The sequence below is a fragment of the Hemiscyllium ocellatum genome, chromosome 33 (assembly GCF_020745735.1).
Source record: "Hemiscyllium ocellatum isolate sHemOce1 chromosome 33, sHemOce1.pat.X.cur, whole genome shotgun sequence".
Classification (NCBI taxonomy): Eukaryota; Metazoa; Chordata; class Chondrichthyes; order Orectolobiformes; family Hemiscylliidae; genus Hemiscyllium; species Hemiscyllium ocellatum.
In genome coordinates, this window is record NC_083433.1 from 7912231 (window position 1) to 7934787 (window position 22557).

The 22557-nt window shown below is 45.1% G+C and overlaps 1 protein-coding gene across 1 annotated transcript in view; it reads left to right on the plus strand.

Annotated features, from left to right (window-relative positions):
- The window catches only part of LOC132831195 (troponin T, slow skeletal muscle-like), a 42177-nt gene that overhangs the window by 5461 nt on the left and 14159 nt on the right, over positions 1-22557 (plus strand). The window contains exons 5-11 of the mRNA XM_060849209.1: positions 10208-10229; positions 11442-11502; positions 12700-12816; positions 16078-16155; positions 16409-16522; positions 20190-20299; positions 21303-21393. Of these exons, the coding sequence (XP_060705192.1) occupies positions 10208-10229; positions 11442-11502; positions 12700-12816; positions 16078-16155; positions 16409-16522; positions 20190-20299; positions 21303-21393 (593 nt within the window). The remainder of the gene's footprint in view (positions 1-10207; positions 10230-11441; positions 11503-12699; positions 12817-16077; positions 16156-16408; positions 16523-20189; positions 20300-21302; positions 21394-22557) is intronic.

Sequence of the window (22557 nt, forward strand, 5' to 3'; positions counted from 1 at the left end):
CATTGAAATCTCTTTTGGGGTAGAAGTGACTTGTACAAGAAGGACGGATTGCACCTAAATTGGAAGGGGACTAATATACTGGCAGGGAAATTTGCTAGGACTGCTTGGGACGATTTAAACTAGTAAGGTGGGAGATAGTTAGGCAATAGACAATAGGTATAGGAGTAAGACATTCTACCCTTCGAGCCTGCACCACTATTCAATATGATCATGGCTGATCATCCTTAATCAGTATCCTGTTCCTGCCTTATCTCCATAACCCTTGATTCCACTATCCTTGAGAGCTCTATCCAATTCTTTCTTCAATGAATCCAGAGACTGGGCCTCCACTGCCCTCTGGGGCAAAGCATTCCACACAGCCACCACTCTCTGGGTGAAGAAGTTTCTCCTCATCTCTGTCCTAAATGGTCTACCCCATATTTTTAAGCTGTGTCCTCTGGTTCGGCGCTCACCCATCAGCGGAAACATGTTTCCTGCCTCCAGAGTGTCCAATCCTTTAATAATCTTATATGTCTCAATCAGATCCCCTCTCAGTCTTCTATACTCAAGGGTATACAAGCCCAGTCACTCCAGTCTTTCAGTGTAAGGTAGTCCCGCCATTCCAGGAATTGACCTCGTGAACCTACACTGCACTCCCTCAATAGCCAGAATGTCTTTCCTCAAATTTGGAGACCAGAACTGCACACAGTACTCCAGGTGTGGTCTCACCAGGGCCCTGTACAGCTGCAGAAGAACCTCTTTGCTTCTGTACTCAATCCCTCTTGTTATGAAGGCCAGCATGCTATTAGCCTTCTTCATTATCTGCTGTACCTGCATGCTTACCTTCATTGACTGGTGTACAAGAACACCCAGATCTTTCTGTACTGCCCCTTTACGTTTACCTACTTTAGGTAGTAATCTGCCTTCCTGTTCCTGCCACCAAAGTGGATAACCATACATTAATCCATCTTAAACTGCATCTGCCATGCATCTGACCACTCTCCTAACTTGTCCAGGTCACCCTGTAATCTCCTAACATCCTCATCACATTTCACCCTGCCACCCAGCTTAGTATCATCAGCAAATTTGCTAATGTTATTGCTAATACCATCTTCTATATCGTTAACATATATTATAGAAAGCTGCAGTCTCAGTACTGATCCCTGCGGTACCCTACTGGTCACTGCCAGCAAATCTGAAATGGAACCATTTATCACTACTCTTTGTTTTCTATCAGCCAACCAACTTTCAATCCAAGTTAGTACTTTGTCCTCAATACCATGCGCCCTAATTTTTCTGACTAACCTCCTATGTGGGACTTTATCAAAAGCTTTCTGAAAGTCCAGGTATACTACATCTACGGAATCTCCCTCGTCCATCTTCAGAGTTACATCCTCAAAAAATCCCAGAAGATTAGTCAAGCATGATTTCCCCTTCATAAATCCATGCTGACTCTCACCTGTCCTGTTACTACTATCCAGATGTGTCGTAATTTCATCCTTTATAATAGACTCCAGCATCTTTCCCACCACTGAGGTCAGACAAACTGGTCTATAATTTCCTGCTTTCTCTCTCCCACCTTTCTTAAAAAGTGGTACCAACATTAGCCACCCTCCAATCCGCAGGAACTGATCCCGAATCTATTGAACTCTGGAAAATAATCACCAATGCATCCACAATTTCTCGAGCTACTTCCTTCAGTACCCTGGGATGTAAACCATCAGGCCCCGGGGACTTATCAACCTTCAGACCTAACAGTCTGTCCAACACCAATTCCTGGCAAATATAAATTCCCTTCAGTTCAGACCCTTCAGCCACTGTTACCTCAGGGAGATTGCTTGTGTCTTCCCCAGTGAACACCGATCTGAAGTACCAATTCAATTCTTCTGCCATTTCTTTGTTCCCCGTAACATATTCCCCTGTTTCTGTCTTCAAGGGCCCAATTTTAGTCTTAACCATTTTTTTGCCTTTCACAAACCTAAAAAAGCTTTTACTATTCTTCTTTATATTTTTGGCCAGTTTACCTTCGTACCTCATTTTTTCCTCTGCGTATTTCCTTCTTAGTAATCCTCTGTTGTTCTTTAAAAGCTTCCCAGTCCTCCGTTTTCCCACTTATCTTTGCTATGTTGTACTTTTTCTCTTTTAACTTTATATGTTTCTTTACTTCCCTCGTCAGCCACGGCCACCCATGCCTCCTCCTAGGATCTTTCTTCCTTTTTGGAATGAACTGATCCTGCATCTTCTGCATTATACACAGAAATATCCGCCATTGTTCCTCCACTGTCATCCCTGCTAAGGTATTGCACCAATGAACTTTGGCCAGCTCCTTCCTCATAGCTCCATAGTTCCCTTGATTCAACAGAAATATTGTCACTTCCGAGTGTACCCTCTCCCTCTCAAATTGCAGATTGAAGCTTATTGTATTATGGTCACTACTTCCCAATGGCTCCTTCACTTCGAGGTCACTGATCAATTCTGGTTCGTTGCACAATACTAAATCCAGAATTGCCTTCTCCCTGGTCAGCTCCAGCACCAGCTGTTCTAAGAATCCATCTCGGAGGCACTCCACAAAGTCTCTTTCTTGGGGTCCAACACCATCTGGATTCTCCCAGTCTACCTGCATGTTTAAATCCGCCATAACATCTTTGCAACAGGCCAATTTCAGCTCCTTATTCAACCTACATCCGACATCCAGACTACTGTTTGGGGGCCTGTAGATAACTCCCAAGAGGATCTTTTTACCCTTAGTATTTATCAGCTCTATCCACACTGACTCTACATCCTCTGATGCTGAGGAAAGAGATCGGTCTGAGATGGGTATAGCTGAGAACAGAAGTGAATTGAACAGTCAGGGCAGGCAGGGACAAGGTAGGACTAATAAATTAAACTGCATTTATTTCAATGCAAGGGGCCTAACAGGGAAGGCAGATGAACTCAGGGCATGGTTCGGAACATGGGACTGGGATATCATAGCAATTACGAAACATGGCTCAGGGATGGGCAGCTTAATGTTCCAGGATACAAATGCTACAGGAAGGATAGAAAGGGAGGCAAGAGAGGAGGGGGAGTGGCATTTTTGATAAGGGATAGCATTACAGCTGTACTGAGGGAGGCTAATCCCAGAAATACATCCAAGGAAGTTATTTGGAACTGAGAAATAAGAAAGGGATGATCACCTTATTGGGATTGTATTATAGACCCCCCCCCCCAATAGTCAGAGGGAAATTGAGAAACAAACTTGTAAGGAGATCTCAGCTATCTGTAAGAATAATAGGGTGGTTATGGTCGGGGATTTTAACTTTCCAAACATCAATTGGGACTGCCATAGTGTTAAAGGTTTAGATGGAGAGGAATTTCTTAAGTGCTTACAAGACAATTTTCTGATTCAGTATTTGGATGTACCTACTATAGAAGGTGCAAAACTTGACCTACTCTTGGGAAATAAGGCAGGGCAGGTGACTGAGATATCAGTGAGGGAGCACTTTGGGGCCAGTGAGCATAATTCTATTTGTTTTAAAATAATGATGGAAAAGGATAGACCAGATCTAAAAGTTGAAGTTCTAAATTGGAGAAAGGCCAATTTTGACGGTATTAGGCAAGAACTTTTGAAAGCTGATTGGAGGCAGATGTTCTCAGGTAAAGGGACGACTGGAAAATGGGAAGCCTTCAGAAATGAGATAACAAGAATCCAGAGAAAGTATATTCCTGTCAGGGTGAAAGGGAAGGCTGGTAGGTATAGGGAATGCTGGATGACTATAGAAATTGAAGGTTGGTTAAGATAAAGAAGGAAGTATATGTCAGGTGCAGACAGGATAGATCGAGTGAATCCTTAGAAGAGTATAAAGAAAGTAGGAGTATACTTAAGAGGGAAATCAGGATAGTAAAAAGTGTACATGAGATAGCTTTGGCAAATAGAATTAAGGAGAATCCAAAGGGTTTTTACAAATATATTAAGGACAAAAGAGTAACTAGGGAGAGAATAGGGCCCCTCAAAGATCAGCAAGGCAGCCTTTGTGTGGAGCCACAGAAAATGGGGGAGATACTAAATGAAGATTTTACATCAGCATTTACTGTGGAAAAGGATATGGAAGATATAGACTGTAGGGAAATAGATGGTGACATCTTGCAAAATGTCCAGATTACAGAGGAAGAAGTGCTGGATGTCTTGAAAGGGTTAAAGGTGGATAAATACCCAGATCCTGATCAGGTGTACCCGAGAACTCTGTGGGAAGCTAGAGAAGTGATTGCTGGGCTTCTTGCTGAGATATTTGTGTCATTGATAGCCACAGGTGAGGTACCGGAAGACTGGAGGTTGGCAAATGTGGTGGCACTGTTTAAGAAGGGTGGTAAAGAAAAGCCAGGGAACTGTAGACCGGTGAGCCTGACCTCAGTGGTGGGCAAGTTGTTGGAGGGAATCCTGAGGGACAGGATGTACATGTAATTGGAAAGGTAAGGACTGATTCGGGATAGTCAATATGGCTTTGTATGTGGGAAGTCATGTCTCACAAACTTGATTGAGTTTTTTGAAGAAGTAACAAAGAGGATTGATGAGGGCAGAGTAGTAAATGTGATCTATATGGACTTCAGTAAGGCGTTCGACAAGGTTCCCCATGGGAGACTGATTAACAAGGTTAGATCTCATGGGATACAGGGAGAACTAGCCATTTGGATACCGAACTGACTCAAAGGTAGAAGACAGAGGATGGTGGTTGAGGGTTGTTTTTCAGACTGGAGGCCTGTGACCAGTGGAGTGCCACAAGGATCGGTGCTGGGTCCTCTACTTTTTGTCATTTACATAAATGATTTGGATGCAAGCAGAAGAGGTACTGTTAGTAAGTTTGCAGATGACACCAAAATTGGAGGTGTAGTGGATAGCGAAGAAGGTTACCTCAGATTACAACAGGATCTTGACCAGATGGGCCAATGGGCTGAGAAGTGGCAGATGGAGTTTAATTCAGATAAATGCGAGGTGCTGCATTTTGGGAAAGAAAATCTTAGCAGGACTTATACACTTAATAGTAAGGTCCTAGGGAGTGTTGCTGAACAAAGAGACCTTGGAGTGCAGGTTCATAGCTCCTTGAAAGTGGATTCGCAGGTAGATAGGATGGTGAAGAAGGCGTTTAGTATGCTTTCCTTTATTGGTCAGAGTATTGAGTACAGGAATTGGGAGGTCATGTTGCGGCTGTACAGGACATTGGTTAGGCCACTGTTGGAATATTGTGCACTTCTGGTCTCCTTCCTATCGGAAAGATGTTGTGAAACTTGAAACGGTTCAGAAAAGATTTACAAGGCTGTTGCCAGGGTTGGAGGATCTGAGCTACAGGGAGAGGCTGAACAGGTTGGAGCTGTTTTCCCTGGAGCGTTGGAGGCTGAGGGGTGACCTTATAGAGGTTTACAAAATTATGAGGGGCATGGATAGGATAAATAGACAAATTCTTTTCCCTGGGGTCAGGGAGTCCAGAACTAGAGGGCATAGGTTTAGGGTGAGAGGGGAAAGATATAAAAGAGACCTAATGGGCACCTTTTTCACACAGAGGGTGGTACATGTATGGAATGAGCTGCCAGAGGATGTGGTGGAGGCTGGTACAATTGTAACATTTAAGAGGCATTTGGATGGGTATATGAACAGGAAGGGTTTGGAGGGATATGGGCCGGGTGGTGGCAGGTGGGACTAGGTTGGGTTGGGATATTTGGTCGGCATGGACGGGTTGACCGAAGGGTCTGTTTCCATGCTGTACATCTCTATGACTCTATGACTGTAAAGAGCCTTTGGGCTTCCTGGGGATGTGGAAGGTTCTGTAGAAATACAAGTCTGTATTTTCTTCCTAATTGTTTTGCTCAGGTTTGTGTTTTATAAGTCTCAAGAATGTGGAATGTCTGCTGCCTTACAGAGTCAAAGCACTTGCTAATTACACCTTCCTCTCCCACTCCTCCAATTTCTCCTTATTTTCCTCTACTTGTTGCAATCTTTCCTACAACTCTTTTCCTCAACTTGATTCTCCTGTGGGGTCTCTGTGACAGCTCAACAAGTGAGTGTAACAATATTGTACACATGTGTATCAGCTAAACATCTTGCCCTTTTCCACTTAATTGTGGATATTGTAGAAAATCAGCATGTCATACATGAAAACCCCTCCAAGACCCCTGGAATATCACTAAGTAATCTTCCTGTGGTGCTCATTGAGTTCCCTGGGTACCCAGCAATGGCCTGCCCAGCTAGAGCTCATTACCTGAGCCCTTTATAAAGCAGACCCAGGGATGTTTCTGCAGAACTGTCTGTTCTGGGCTGGAATGAGCATTTGTATGTCATGAGTATTGGCTCTATATCGGTGTTCAACAATAAATGATGTTCCTTTCCAGTCGGGTTTCCCGAGTTATTATAATGAAGAAGACTTCACACAAGTGAAAGAAAGCTAAGACATTTTGGTTGTGGTTCTGTTCGCCGAACGGGGAATTTGTGTTGCAGACGTTTCGTCCCCTGCCTAGGGGATGTCACATCCTCAGTGCTTGTGAGCCTCCTGTGAAGCACTTCTGTGATGTTTCCTCCAGCATTTATAGTGATTTGTATCTGCCGCATCTGGTTGTCAGTTCCAGCTGTCCGCTGCAATGGCCGGTATATTGGGTCCAGGTCGATGTGCTTATTGATTGATTCTGTGGATGAGTGCCATGCCGTTAGGGATTCCCCTCCTCTAGCTTATCTCTCCACACTTCAGGCTCACTGCCTTTATTCCTGATGAAGGGCTTTTGCCTGAAACATCAATTTCGCTGCACTTTGGATGCTGCCTGAACTGCTGTGCTCTTCCAGCACCACTAATCCAAAATCTAGGGATTCCCTGGCTGTTCTCTGTTTGGCTTATCCTATAATAATAATATTCGCCAAAAACAGATAGTCCTCGAATTTCATCAACAGACGCCTAAGGGAAAGACAACAGAATGAGGACATGCCACAACCCAAAGGACTAGCCACACTACCATACATCAAAAACATTTCTGAACTGACAGCCAGAATACTGTGACCACTAGGACTCATAACTGCACAAAAACCAACAGTCATTCTCAGTGAACAACTCACCAGGTCAAAGGACCCGATACCCAACATGAGCAAAACCAATGTAGTGTACAAAATTCCATGCAAGGACTGCACAAAACACTACATAGGACAAACAGGAAGACAGCTAACAATCCGCATCCATGAACACCAACTCGCCACGAAACGACACGACCAGCTATCCTTAGTAGCCACACACGCAGATGACAAGCAACATGAGTTCGACTGGGACAACACTACTATTATCGGACAAGCCAAACAGAGAACAGCCAGGGAATTCCTAGAGGCCTGGCACTCATCCACAGATTCAATCAATAAGCACATCGACCTGGACCCAATATACCGGCCACTGCAGCGGACAGCTGGAACTGACAACTGGAAGTGGCAGAGACAAATCACTATAAATGCCAGAGGAAACATCAGAAGCGCTTCATAGGAGGCTCCAAAGCACTGAGGATGTCACCTAGACATGGGACAAAACATCTGCAACACAAATTCCCAGCTTGGCGAACAGAACCACAACAACGAGCACCCGAGCTACAAATCTTTTCCCAAACTTTAAGACATTTTGGGCTTATTCAGTTATGATGAACTTTTGGACTGGGTTCTCCTGGAACTCAGTGATATTTATGACTAATTCTGTTTATTCATGGGTGCAGATTGCAACCTTGACAATATCTTTGTGTTATTCCTGAGTGGCTCCTTCACTGTGGCCTTGTTAGGCACCAGAATCTGATGTTCCAAATCCCACAATGTGCTGGAGCTGGGTCCGCTGCTGACCCATTGAATGTAGTGGGTAGAACAGGCAGGGTGCCCACTCCTGGTAGCTTTATTCTTTCATAGGATGTGGGCATCACTGGCAAGGCCAGCTTTTGTTGCCCAACCCCAGTTGCCCTTGAGTTGAGTGGCACATTAGGCCATGTCAAAGGAGAGTTAAGAGTAATCACATTATTGTGGATCTGAAGGCCAGCACAGGTAAGGATGGCAGATTTTCTTTCCCAAAATTCATCAGTGAACCAACAATCCAGGGTAGTTTCATGACATCATTACTGAGACTAGCTTTATATTTCAGACCACTGAATTGAACTTGAATTCCACTAGCTTTCTGGCCTCTGAAATATTTGACCAGTGACATTACCACTGTGTCATCAACTTCCCCATGCAGTGAAGCCTATTGGAGATGTGTGTCTATTGACCTTGGGTGAGATCATGCGCAGTTACAAAATGTGCTCACATCTACCTACTAAGAAAGCACAATTAGTCAATTGTGAAACAAATCTAACACCTTCACAAGAGTTGGAGAGAAACCTGAAGGTGACCATGCATTAGTTTTTTTAACACATATAAGCCCATTGATCAGCACAGTGGCTCAATGGTTAACACAGTTGCCTCACAATGCCAGGGACCCACCTTGAATTCCAGTCTCACTTGGCCATCTGGGTGAAGTTTGCACATTCTCCACGTGTCTGTGTGGGTTTCCTCCAGGTGCTCAGGTTTCCTTCCTCAGTCCAAAGATGTGCAGATTAGGTGAGTTGGCCAAGCTAAATTGCCCACAGTATCCACAGATGTGCAGGTTAGGTGGGTTAGCCATAGGAAATGCAGGATTACAGGGCGAGGGTACAAGAGATGGGTCTGGGTGAAATGTTCTTTGGAGGGTTGGTGTAGATTCTCATATTTTATTCCAGATTTATTAATGAATTCAGATTTGTCCAGCCATCAAGGTTTGAACTTCCACCCCCAATAACATTCATCTGGGTTTCTCGCCCAGTAACATAACCATTCTGCTACCCACCCACATTATGCCTGTTATGTTATTCCACACTTTCGCAACCATGACAACCAATTTATGGTCAAATGACATTGACAAGCCCACAAGATGACCCTGAATGTACAATGATGAACTAACAGACACATAAATAGACTAATCCCACTTAATCCTTGTGAGTGTGACTTGTCTGCAACTGACACTGGGAGCCTGACACTGAGGTACCTTTCATTCCAATGAAGTCTTCATGCCCATCCCTGCACGCTGCTCAAAACATTCAGCCACTCGAGCTTGTTCCTCTGCACATTTAGTCTTAAACGCAAAATAACTAAATCTGTTTCTAATGCTCTTGTTTCCTCTTCTTCTCTGTGAGTGGAGTGGAGGGAGGTGGTGTGTTTATAAAGTCCGTCACAGTATCTATGAAATGTTTAAGCCTGTTCAAGGGCAGGTTCGAATTCAGTTGTTCCAACCAAGTGGTGAAAGGTACTTTCAGCGAATCACTTTACTGACAACAAATGTTCACGACTGGTGTGATTCAAACTCGGAAAACAATGGGGGCCAACGCTTTGTATTATCTGATTGGGAACGGCCTTCAGACCAGGCTCAGACTGTCATGGTACATTAATCATGTAACCCATCTCTGGCACACACAGTGACCCTTTGCTACCAGGTGCTGCTGAAATGTTAGCCAAAAGGATTTGTGAACATATCCCCTCTGTTTTATAATGACATTTTGGAATTTCAGATAACAGCAATGTGCCAATCTCTGTGTGAAGCCTGTCCCTTTCATACTTCTCAAAGAGCTCCTAGTGAGTGCTGCTTTTTGGATGAGATTCAGAAGCAATTCTCCCAAAAATTAACACTTTTTATCTTTTCTCCCCTCTTTGCTCACAGAAGAGGAATGGCCCAGACCAAAGCTGGGTCCACTGCTGAGCTATTGTCAATGTAGTCTGGGCTATAGAGTGGGTAGAACAGGCAGGGTGCCCACTCCTGATTGCTTACTAATTTCTCCTTTATTCTTTCATGGAATGTGGGCATCACTAGCAAGGCCAGCTGTTGTTGCCCAACCCCAGTTGCCCTTGAGTTGAGTGGCACACAAGGCCATGTCAGAGGAGAGTTAAGAGCCAATCACATTGTTGTGGATCTGGAGGTCAGAACGGGTAAGGATGACAGGATTTTCTTTCCCAAAAGACATTAGTGAACCAACAATCCAGAGTAGTTTCATGGCATCATTACTGAGACTAGCTTTATATTTCAGACCAGTGAATTGAACTTGAATTCCACCAGCTTTCAGGCCTCTGAAATATTGGTTATTTTCAAAGAGTTTCTAATGAGTGCTGTTTTTTGAATGAGATTCAGAAGCAATTCTCCCAAAAATTAACGCTGCTTCTCTTTTCATCCCTCCTTGCTCAAAGAAGAAGAACGGCCCAGACCAAAGTAAGGATCTTCAATTTATGCTTAAGCTTTCATTCACTCAAGTCTGTCCCTCAGAGAGACTGTGAATTAAAAATCAGTAAGAATTGCCTCCTAAGAGATCATGCAGGAGGAATATCAAAATACATGTTGTGAGAGATAAATTAATTCTTCCATTTATAGAATATTTACTGAGTGACAGCTCTACTTGATGAGGGCTCTGCTATTTCTGAAACTTTCGAGCATTGGACCTGGCCTCTCTTTCACCTCATACCTTCCTATTCTGGAGACAATTGATTCTAGTCAGGGCCTCATTTCAGTTGGATAACTGTGTACCCTTCATTTCTGATCCCTGATGGGTGACAGTCAACAGGCAACTTGACTGCAGAAGGCCTCATAATGAAGCCTGAGCCCATCCATGTCTGACTTCCACTCTCTCTCGCACAGTAGTCAATGCCTCCTGTTTTTACTTGTCCCTCCTCCAGCATAGATGAGTGAGGCTGACTGTGGTGGGAAAATGATTCACTGAGAGATTAAAAATGAGTGCATTCATATTTTCAAGGAGAAAGTGAGGACTGCAGATGCTGGAAATCAGAGCTGAAAATGTGTTACTGGAAAAGCGCAGCAGGTCACGCAGCATCCAAGGAGCAGGAGAATCTTTCAGAAATTCCTGAAGAAGGGCTTATGCCCGAAACGTCGAATCTCCTGTTCCTTGGATGCTGCCTGACCTGCTGCGCTTTTCCAGCAACACATTTTCAGCATTCATATTTGCAGACCACAATGCAAACAAGTATAGGCAGTGATAGACATGAGATAACTTCAACCCAAGCCAATCCACAGGAAACCCATAGGATTGGGTGGAATGCTAGTTTTATACTCTGTTCGATATTAGTCTCCACTGACATCAGAATCAGCCTGACATCCAACTACAAAGTCTTTTGAATGCCAGGTTTCATTATATTTACTCCCAAATGGGTGCAAACTGTAGCAACGAGACATCACAGTTGAAGGTGACTTCATTAGTGGTGGCAGAGGAATGAAATTCCTGAGGATGTGCACACAGTTGCAACATTTAAAAGATGTTTGGATACGTACGTAAATAGGAAAGCTTTGGAGGGATATGGGCCAGGTGGGACTAGTTCAGTTTGGGATTATGTTCACATGGACTGGTTGGACCAAAGGGTCTGTTTCTGCTCTGTACGACTGTGATTTAATGCTCCCTTTTGTCTGTCTTAGGCTCGTTGTTCCCCAGATTTCTGGTCCAAAGATCCCTGATGGAGAAAGGGTTGATTTCGATGTAAGTTTTCACCAGTATTTTGGTTTTGGTGTGATGATTGGCCAATTTCTATTATTGGGTTAGGTGGTCAAGATTGACCAAGGTGCTGTCTGATGGATATGGGAAGAAGGTCAGTAGTTGGGATGTAGTTAGAAGGTGAAGACTGAGAGAAATGGAGGGAAGGTGCATAAAACCCATAAGATGTAGAAGCAGAGGTAGGCCATTCAGCCCATCAGGCAAAAGTGAGGACTGCAGATGCTGGAGATCAGAGTCGAGAGTGTGGTGCTGGAAAAGCACATCAGGTGAGGCAGCATTTGAGGAGCAGGAGAATCAACATTTCTGGCAAAAGCCCTTCATTCAGCCCATCAGCATAAGTAGAAATTGAGAGATTTGGGATGAATGAGGGAATTGAGGGATACAATGAGAAATTTCTTATGCAGGGATGGAGAGATATGGAGATAGGGTGGGGATTGAGGTAGAAGGAGAAAAGGTGGACAGGTGGGATCTATCAAGAAATGAGGAAAAAGTGGGAATTGACAGATTGGGGGAGAATGTGCAAAGGTCAAACTTAAGGGATATGAAGAGAAGGTATGGATTTGTGAGTTAAGATAAGTGGGGTGGATTGAGGGATATGGGGAGAAGGTGGAGATTGAGGGATTTGGGGGGAAGGTGGGGATTGAGGGGTGAGGGGAGAAGGCGGAAATTGAGGGAAAAGGGTAGAAGGTGGAGATTGAAGGATATAGGGAAAATGTGGAAATTGAGGGATTTGGGGAATCTTAAGAACCATATCTAACCCCATCTTGAAAGCATTCAAGCTGGATAAGCATGTGATAGAGAAAGGAATAGAAAGAGGTGCTGATAGTATGAGATGAGATCCAGAGGAAAGAAAATGCTAAACACCAGCACAGGCTGGATGGGCTGAATTACCTGCTTCTGCACTGTATGTGAGGCAGCAGAATTTGCCTTTGAGATGTCTTTGCATTTGAAGAAAATGGGTGCATTGGCAGGCAGCTCTGGAAAGAGAGCAATGCTGATATCCTGAATGGCGACAAAAGAACAAAAGGTTATCTTAAAGCCTTGAGGGGGGAAAGGTGACCACATTAAGTCCTCCCCTTAGTAAGTTACTTACAACGTCCCATTGCAGTTTCTTCCAGACAAAGCTCTCAGTTGTGGTTGCTGAGCCTTGATCTACTTATTGTTCTTTTCCTCCTTTTGTAGGATATTTACAGGAAGCGCATGGAGAAAGATCTCCTGGAACTTCAGACTCTGATTGAAGCCCATTTTGAGCAGAGGAAAAGGGACGAGGAAGAATTGATTGCCTTGAAGGAGAGAATTGTAAGTGCTGTTCATGACCCATAGTTCAGCATTTCCAACACACTGCCTGTGGGAATCGAAGAAACCAGGACAATTCCTGGAAAATGTTTTACACATAAATATATCTATTATATAATCAGGACTTCCCTAGTAAATCCTAGACTATTAGCCCCAGTAAAAAAGAACCTGTCAGCCTTAATTCAAAGCACATTTGGTGATTCTGGATAATTTCTGGCCTCCTAATTTGCTCTAAAATTAGACAAAGAACTTTGGAGGCTGGAAATCTGAAACAGAATCAGAAATTATAGGAGAAACTTAACAGATCCGGCATCATCGCTGGAGAGAGTTAACTTTTTGAGTTCAGTGACCATCCTTCAGAACAGTTTTTGTTTCTGTCTCTGAATTTGTTCCCAGCGTTAATTCTCTGTCTTTCTCATTCCCTGTGAAGAAGCACTGTTATCCATTGTGTCCATGGATGTGCAAGATAGCTGGATTAACCATGGGAAATGCAGGATTACAGGGATAGGTTGGTGGGAGGTTGGGTCTGGGTGGAACACTCTTGAGAGTGTTGTGTGGACTTGATGGGCCAAATGGCCTGCTTCCTACAGGAGGGATTGAATTATTCTAATTGCATTCTTTATTACCCATTTTGGGATGTGATGATGCATATCCACGTTTTGTTCATGAGCATTTGCTTTTAGTTGGATGTGGGCATTACAAGTTAGGCCAATGTTTATTCCCCATCTTTAATTGATCCTGCAGAGCTTGGTTCAACTATAGAACATAATCATTGACTGTAAGAATACTTTAAGGCTAGACTGTTCATTAGGGTTTGCCTGAAGTCTCCAGGAATTGAAGATTAGTTTCCTGGTGTCTGTTGGAAAGAACCTGGGAACAACATTCTGAAGCAGATTATGCATTTTCTTTGTCAGACCCTTGTTTATTAAAAATGACTGGAAGTAGGAGGAAAGAGCCATTTGACAGAAGGAGGCAATTGGAGATGGATTCTTTGTTTCTTCAATCATGGGATGTGGACATCACTGGCTGGGCCAATGTTTGTTTTACATGATTTTCCATGTTTCTAAAATAGGAACATGATTTGGTCATTTGAGCTTGCTCCGCCATTTAATATGATCATGGCTGAACATTGGACACAGTATCCTATGTCTACTTTATCCTCATACTCTTTGATGCCATTAGACCTAAGAACTGTATCGATTTCTTTCCGAGAACATTCAGTGATTTGGATTTGATAACTTTCTGTGGCAGAGAGTTCCAGGCTGGGTGAAGACATGGAGAGAATGGGTTAGGGTGTGGATATAATGCCCATTCAAGTTGAATAGCTTGTTAACACACACTTCAGGGCTCAGGTATGACACATGGCCACTTGGGAAATGCGCCAAGGACATCCTACAACCATGAAACTGTGCATCATAGATGGAGGAGAAATCTGGGTGCTTTCTGGTTATGTGTATCTGTCTGGATACTGTGGTAAGGTCAACAGAGCAGGTCACTGGATAGATGTCAATCCTAATATTACAGAATCAAAGCACAAAATGTCAAGACAAAACCAGACCAGATCTGGATTGCCCTGAGATATAATTTGGCCTTTCCTTTTACTGGCCTTCCCTCACTGACATGCCCACAGTGATTTTGCTGTCATAATTGCTAATACCCAGTGATTTAGTCTATTTTCCACCCCCCATACCCTCTCCTAGGCCTTGGAGGGTTGCATACTGTTGCAGTCAAGCTGCAGCTGTTTTAACATGGTACGTAATCCTCGATCTATTGTGCATACTCCCACATACATAAAAATAGAAAGCCTCATCCCTGATGAGTAATTCTTTCTGTGGCGTGATTGCACACACTGGGTTCAACTTGACCAAATTGACTTCATTTTGCAGCTGTCAAGTAGAGGGAAGATCTTTTGTCTCACTGACCTTGAACCATGTAGAAAGAGCTGGAGGTCATTGCCATCAAGTCTGTCTTTCCATATGCTCTCTGTCAATAAAATCATTGTTGTTCTCTCCATTTACTTACCCTTGATTCTCTGAAGCTAATAATCTCAGTCTTGGATTAAATAACCAGTGTCCTCTGGGTTACCGAAGTCCAAATGTTCATAGCCTTGTGAGTGAAGCAACGTCCCCCCCATCTCAGCCCTATATGGTCAACCCCTTATCCTGAGACCGTGATCCATAGTTTACTGACATAGCAGTGACTGTCCCTGAAACAATTCAATGTGTTGTTTTGTGAGGATCTCAGAATGCAAAAGGCAGTGTTATATGCAAGTTCTGTGTCTCTCCAGGCTCTTTTCTTAAGTCCTAACAACTGATTTTTATGTCTACACGAGGACATCACTTTAAAATTAGAGCTTGGCTGTTTGGGAGCTGATGTGAGGATTGGGGCAGCATGATAACTTACTGGTTAGCACTGCTGCCTCACAGTGCCAGGGTTCCAGGTTCAATACCAGCCTCGGGTAGGTTTTGTCTGGGTACTCTGGCTTCCTCCCACAGCCCAAAGATGTTCAGATTAAGTGGACTGGCCATGCTAAATTGCCCATAGTATTCAGGGATATATAGGCTAGGTGGGTTAGTCATGGGAAATGCAAGGTTAAGTGAATAAGGTCAGAAGGATGGGTCTGGGCTGGTTGCTGTTCGGAGGGTTGGTGTGGATTAGATGGACCAAATGGCCTGCTCCTACACTTTAGGAATTCTATGATTTCTTCACACAATGGCTAATGGAAATTTGGAATCCTGCCTCCTTCAAAACTGTCGTGATTGGGGCTGGATTGAACAATTCAAACTACATTTTATTAAGTAACATTGAGCTAAGGTGATTAACTGGCACCATGGAGTCAGTATGATGAAGGAGGCCATTTGGGCCCATTCAGTCCATGGTGGTTCTCTACAAATAACTCAAATGAGTTCTATCTTTTGCTCCCTCCCAGAACACTTCAAGTTTATTTCCCTGAAATGCCTCTCCAATTTCCATCTGAGATCATTTGATGCTCCCATTACCCTCGTAAAAAGAAAAAACCCAGGTTATTGCCAATCTCTGCTAAAGAAATTCCTCCCTTCCTTTTGCTTCCTGCCCAAATCATGATTTAAGATAATCTAATGCAATGGCAGGCAGGACTTGAGGGGCTGATTGGCCTCCTTCTATTCATATGTTCCTATGAACATTTTTTCCCAGCTTAGCAGCACTGGAGCTGTCAGCCTTAGCCAATGGCTGGAGCTTCTAACTTTTCGACAGGACTATAAGATGTTTTTCTTCAACTTCTAGGAACACCGGAGAGCTGAGAGAGCAGAACAGCAGAGATACCGTGCAGAAAAGGAGCGTGACCGCCAAGCGAGATTGCTTGTGAGTCCTTTTTATCTCTTGTTCCTTCACTGTCACCTTTCAATCAGTCGCATTTAACACAATTCACGGTCTCCTGAGACTCCTATTGTTTAATCAGCTTGTTCATTATCATCTCCCCATCCCCAACTGAAGCTCCAATTTGACTTTGTTTTGTTTCTTCCATTGTAATATCTGAGATGCTTCAGTGCACTCGTCACTGTAGGTTGCATGCACAATGTACACCTAAACATTTCATGTCATTTTCTGGAAACAGGAAGAAAAAACACGCAAAGAGGAGGAAGAGGCCAAGAAACGTGCAGAGGATGATGCCAAGAAGAAAAAAGTGCTGTCTAACATGGGAGCCCATTATGGCGGGTACCTTGTTAAGGTAGGGCCTTTGCAATGGCAAATACTTTGAACTGAACAGTACCCTGATGTTGCTGAATGGCAATGATATTGCGGCCTTACCAGTTTGAATGTTTCCATTCAAACATCATGGTAGCTCAGTGGTTAGCACTACTGCCTCACAGCATCAGGATTCCAGGTTCGATTGCAGCCTCGGGTGACTGTCTGAGTGGAGTTTGCACATTCTCCTCATGTCTGCGTAGGTTTCCTCCGGGTGCTCCGGTTTCCTCCCACAGTCCAAAGATGTGCAGGTCAGGTGAATTGGCCATGCTATATTGCCCATAGTGTGAGGTGCATTAGTCAGAGGGGAATGGATCTGGGTGGGTTACTCTTCGGAGGACTGGTTGGGCTGAAGGGTCTGTTTACGCACTGTAGGGAATCCAATAAAAAAAATCTAATAACAAACCTCCAAATGTTCAACGGCTAGGTTCACTTTGTCTTCCTGTAAAATTTGAGGACTGCAGATGCTGGAGATCAGAGCTGAAAATGTGTTGCTGGTTAAAGCACAGCAGGTCAGGCAGCATCCAAGGAACAGGAAATTCGACGTTTCGGGCCAGAGCCCTTCATCAGGAATGAGGAGAGGGTGCCAGGCAGGCTAAGATAAAAGGTAGGGAGGAGGGACTTGGGGGAGGGGCGATGGAGATGTGGTGGGTGGAAGGAGGTCAAGGTGAGCGTGATAGGCCGGAGTGGGGTGGGGGCGGAGAGGTCAGGAAGAAGATTGCAGGTTAGGAGGGTGGTGCTGAGTTCGAGGGAATGGACTGAGGCAAGATGGGGGGAGGGGAAATGAGGAAACTGGAGAAATCTGAGTTCATCCCTTGTGGTTGGAGGGTTCCCAGGAGGAAGATGAGGCGCTCTTCCTCCAACCGTCATGTTGTTATATTCTGGCGATGGAGGAGTCCAAGGACCTGCATGTCCTCGGTGGAGTGGGAGGGAGAGTTAAAGTGTTGAGCCACGGGATGGTTGGGTTGGTTGGTCCGGGCGTCCCAGAGGTGTTCCCTGAAGCGTTCCGCAAGTAGGCAGCCTGTCTCCCCAATATAGAGGAGGCCACATCGGGATTACCTCCGTATACAGCGTATCATCTGCCGTCGTTTCCGCCACCTCCAAACGGACACCAACACCAGGGATATATTTCCCTCCCCTCCCCTATCAGAGTTCCGCAAAGACCACTCCCTTCGTGACTCCCTCGTCAGGTCCACACCCCCCACCAACCCAACCTCCACTCCCGGCACCTTCCCCTGCAACCGCAGGAAATGTAAAACTTGCACCCACACCTCCTCCCTTACTTCTCTCCAAGGCCCCAAGGGATCCTTCCATATCCGCCACAAATTCACCTGCACCTCCACACACATCATCTATTGCATCCGCTGCACCCGATGTGGCCTCCTCTATATTGGGGAGACGGGCCGCCTGCTTGCGGAATGCTTCAGGGAACACCTCTGGGACGCCCGGACCAACCAACCCAACCACCCCGTGGCTCAACACTTTAACTCTCCCTCCCACTCCACTGAGGACATGCAGATCCTTGGACTCCTCCATCGGCAGAACATAACAACACGACAGCTGGAGGAAGAGCGCCACATCTTCCTCCTGGGAACCCTCCAACCACAAGGGATGAACTCAGATTTCTCCAGTTTCCTCATTTCCCCTCCCCCCATCTTGTCTCAGTCCATTCCCTCGAACTCAGCACCGCACTCCTAACCTGCAATCTTCTTCCTGACCTCTCCGCCCCCACCACTCCAGCCTATCACCCTCACCTTGACCTCCCTCCACCTATCACATCTCCATCGCCCCTCCCCCAAGTCCCTCCTCCCTACCTTTTATCTTAGCCTGCCTGGCACCCTCTCCTCATTCCTGATGAAGGGCTCTGGCCCGAAACGTCGAATTTCCTGTTCCTTGGATGCTGCCTGACCTGCTGTGCTTTAACCAGCAACACATTTTCAGCTCACTTTGTCTTCCTGTCTAGTGTATTAGGAGGAGTGCGGTTTTCATCGAGGAGTCGAATTGCTTGTTGCTGTAGGATGTTAGATGGGAGCCTGTCTGAAATGGAAAGAGAAAATGCTGCAAATCACCCAATGGGTCAGGCACAATCTGAGGAGAGAGAAAGAGAGAGTCAGAGAGTGGCAAACCTTTCAGCGTTTTAACTTCGCTCTTTCAAGGGATGTGGGTGTCACAAGCAGGAACAGCATGAGTTGCCCTTGATCTGAATGGCATGCTTGGCCATTCCAGAAGGTAGTAAAGAGTCAACAGCATCGCTACAGGTCAGAAGTCACATGGAAAAGTTGCCGTAAGCTCACCAGACCATAAGGCTGCTGTCTCATTATAGAGGGACACCTGGGGAGTGGTTTAACCTGAGGGTCACTATGCCTCAGACAAGGGGAGAGGTTGAGGAGGAGAGTAACCTCAGCTGATGCGGGAATCAAACTCATGCTGTTGACATCACTCTGCGTCGTACGCCAGCCATCCATAGCCTGAGAGTAAAGGGTGGCTGATTTCCTTCTCTCAGAGGCATCAGTGAATCAGATGGGTTTTCACAACAATAGTTGCCATAGTCACCATCTCTGAGATTAAATATGTATTCAAAGCTTTATTAATTGAAAGCAAATTCCATCAGTTGCCATGGTAGGATTTGAATTGAGAGTGTGGTGCTGAAAAAGCACAGCAGGTCAGGCAGCACCTGAGGAGCAGGAGAATCAATGTTTCGGGCAAAAGCTTTTCATCAGGAAGGGCTTTTGCCCGAAACGCGATTCTCCTGCACCTCAGATGCTGCCTGACCTGCTGTGCTTTTTCAGCACCACACTCTCGATTCTAATCTCCAGCATCTGCAGTCCTCACTTTCACCACGGTAGGATTTGAAGCTGAACTCCCAGGACATTTACCTCGGGCACTAATCCAATGGCATTACCACTATGGCGCCATTACCCCTCTTGAAGTTAATGGTTTCTCATTGAAATGAGAAACAGATGGAACTGGTTCCAACAAAGTGGATAGGTCTTTGCAGAGAACAGCTGAATTTCTTCAAGTTGGGGATTCCTGGGGAAGGAGTGACATGATTTGAACATAAAATGCAAGAGGTACAAAAGTGTGTATAGATGCTGGAAATCAGAAAATGCTCATTGGATGGTGAAGTCTTAACCATGATTGTGGCTTGGGGATTTCTGGCAAGGTTTCCCTGTAGAAAATGTGTTACTGGTTAAAGCACAGCAGGTCAGGCAGCATCCAAGGAATAGGAAATTCGATGTTTCGGGCATAAGCCCTTCATCAGGAGTCCAAGGAATAGGAAATTCGACGTTTTGGGCATAAGCCCTTCATCAGGCTTATGCCCAAAACGTCGAATTTCCTATTCCTTGGATGCTGCCTGACCTGCTGTGCTTTAACCAGCAACACATTTTCAACTGTGATCTCCAGCATCTGCAGACCTCATTTTTTACCCGAAGGTTTCCCTGTAGCCCAGTCAAGATGGTGGAAAACAAGGAGTCAGGACAGCAACAGTGCAGGGGTGCAGGAATTTCAGAGAGTTGTAGAACTGAAGGAGATTTACAGGAAAGGAAGGGACCACGGACAGTTTTGAACACTGGGATGTCAAACTGTAAACTCAGTGCATTGCCAACCTTCTGAGGAAGAAATGACTGCTTCTTTTTGTGTGCACACAGGTGGAGCAGAGAAGGGGCAAAAGGCAAACAGGCCGAGAAATGAAGAAGAAAATTTTGGCAGAAAGACGCAAACCCCTCAATATTGAGCATCTCAATGATGAGAAAGTGAGGTAAAGCCATTCAGATGTTTCACCTCCCATTCCTGGGCACTGACGTTTTGGAAGAGGCTATTGTGGGCGGTGGATTAAACTCGTATTTGGCCTTCACTCTGGTCCTTCTCCATGATCCTAAAAGAGACTGGCTCTTGGTCCAGTTGACTACCCACTGGCAAGTGATGGGCAGCCAATGGCCACCCATTAGGCGTGATTAAGTTGCTTATAAAGACGACATTCCCATGTTGACTGAGGTCTCCAGTCAGCCATTCAAACAATGTCCAAGTCAATTTAACGTGCTGTGGTCAGTGGGGGTGACAGAAGAGGATAAAGCAAGAGACTCCTCCTTCCACTCTGTCATGGCCACCTGCCTGGACACAGCTGGAACCCAAAGGTATCACCCCTGAGGATGCCAACCTCCTAGAGTCATGGTCAGGCCTCCTGTTACTTCCTCCTTCGGGGTTGGCCACCCCTGTGCCGTCCCCAGCTCTTGATTGGCGGAAGCTTCCAGAATCACGGTGATTATCTCCAGAACCACAGCAACGTCAATGACGCGGAAATTACTTTGCAGACCCATCCAATTGTATCCAATCACTCCATAAATAAGTTTGAGGGGTGGGGGTGGCACACCAACACCGGTGGTTCCAGGAGATGTCTCATCCCCACCATCTCAAGGATGACCATGGCCCAATTACGTTCACATCCTGAGCACAGATGTAAGGAAAATTGCAACCCTCAAATAGCCATTTTCCATGTGTGGCCCTGGACAAGGGGCAACGGCATCTCATTCAACTCTGGAAGGAATCATTCCAGTAGTGTCCCTGGTAGGCAATCAGCAACAAGAATCCTCACTGATTCTTTCCTTCCTCCCCATCTCTACATTACCCAGATGCACTGAGGCCAATGGCTATTACCCTGATGCCAACACAGCTCAAGGAGGCCAACCATGGTCCTTTCTGGCCTCTGCAAGGCCCTACTTACTCAGCATAATGCCACATTTCTTATTTATGTTGGTGTGCAGGGAGAAAGCCAAGGAATTGTGGGACTGGATGTATCAGCTGGAGTCTGAGAAGTTTGACCTGATGGAGAAGCTGAAAAGACAGAAGTATGAGGTGTGTGACTAAACCATTCTATGATGTTTCTGGGTAGAAGGAATTCCAATTGAGAATCATGTCCATCAGTGTATAATTGAGCAGAAGAGAACTGCAAAATTGGGGGATGCTGGAACTTTGAAACAAAAACCAGAAATTGCTGGAGAAACTCAGCAGGTTTGGCAACATCTGTGGAGAGAGATACAGAGCTCATGTTTCAGGTCCTGTGACCCTTCTTCAGAACAGGGAAAAGAGTTGATATACATACAGTCATAGAGTCATAGTGATGTACAACACGGAAACAGACCCTTCGGTCCAACTCGCCCATGCCGACCAGATATCGTAACCTAGCTTAGAGTGATGCTGGAAAAGCACAGCCGGTCAGGCAGCATCCAAAGAGCAAGAAAATGTCCTGATGAAGGCCTTTTGCCTGAAACATCGATTTTCCTGCTCCTCGGATGCTGCCTGACAGGCTGTGCTTTTCAACACCACTCTAATCTAGACTCTGATTTCCAGCATCTGCAGTCCTCACTTTTGCCTGGATATCCTAACCTAATCTAGTCCCATTTTCCAGCACTTGGCGCATATCCCTCTTTCTATTCATATACCCATCCAGATGCCTTTTAAATGCTGTAATTGTACCAGCCTCCACCACTTCCTCTGGTAGTTCAATCCATATATGCACCAGCCTCTGTGTGAAGAAAAAGTTGCTGCTGGAGAAGAGGTAGGGGAAGGGGGGAGGATTAAATGATAGGTAGAGACGGAGCCCAGAGAGAGAGAAAAACAGTTGTGCAGAGAAGAAATGGGTAATGGTCAGCCTGGGAGAATAAGTAGCTGCTAATGAGGACCATTAGTGGCTGGTAATGGATTGTTTGAAGAACCAAAGAACAAGAATGGAATTTGTTTGTAACCCAGAGCCTGCCTGTACTGATAATTGACTGAAATTTCAGTATCGCTGTACCAGCAGTTGGAAATTGAGAGTTTCTGAAATCTGGGTGCAAATCCTGCCCAGAATGATACCTAATGAAAGGATTACTGACACGCAAGCAACCAATCTGAAAAAAGATTAGGTAGACTCAAATCCAGTACCTAATGGGCAAAACTGGTCCTGGAGACATTTTACATTAGGATGTGTTCATCATCCATATTCAGGATCATCATGAGGACTGGGTGGTGAGCAGGAAG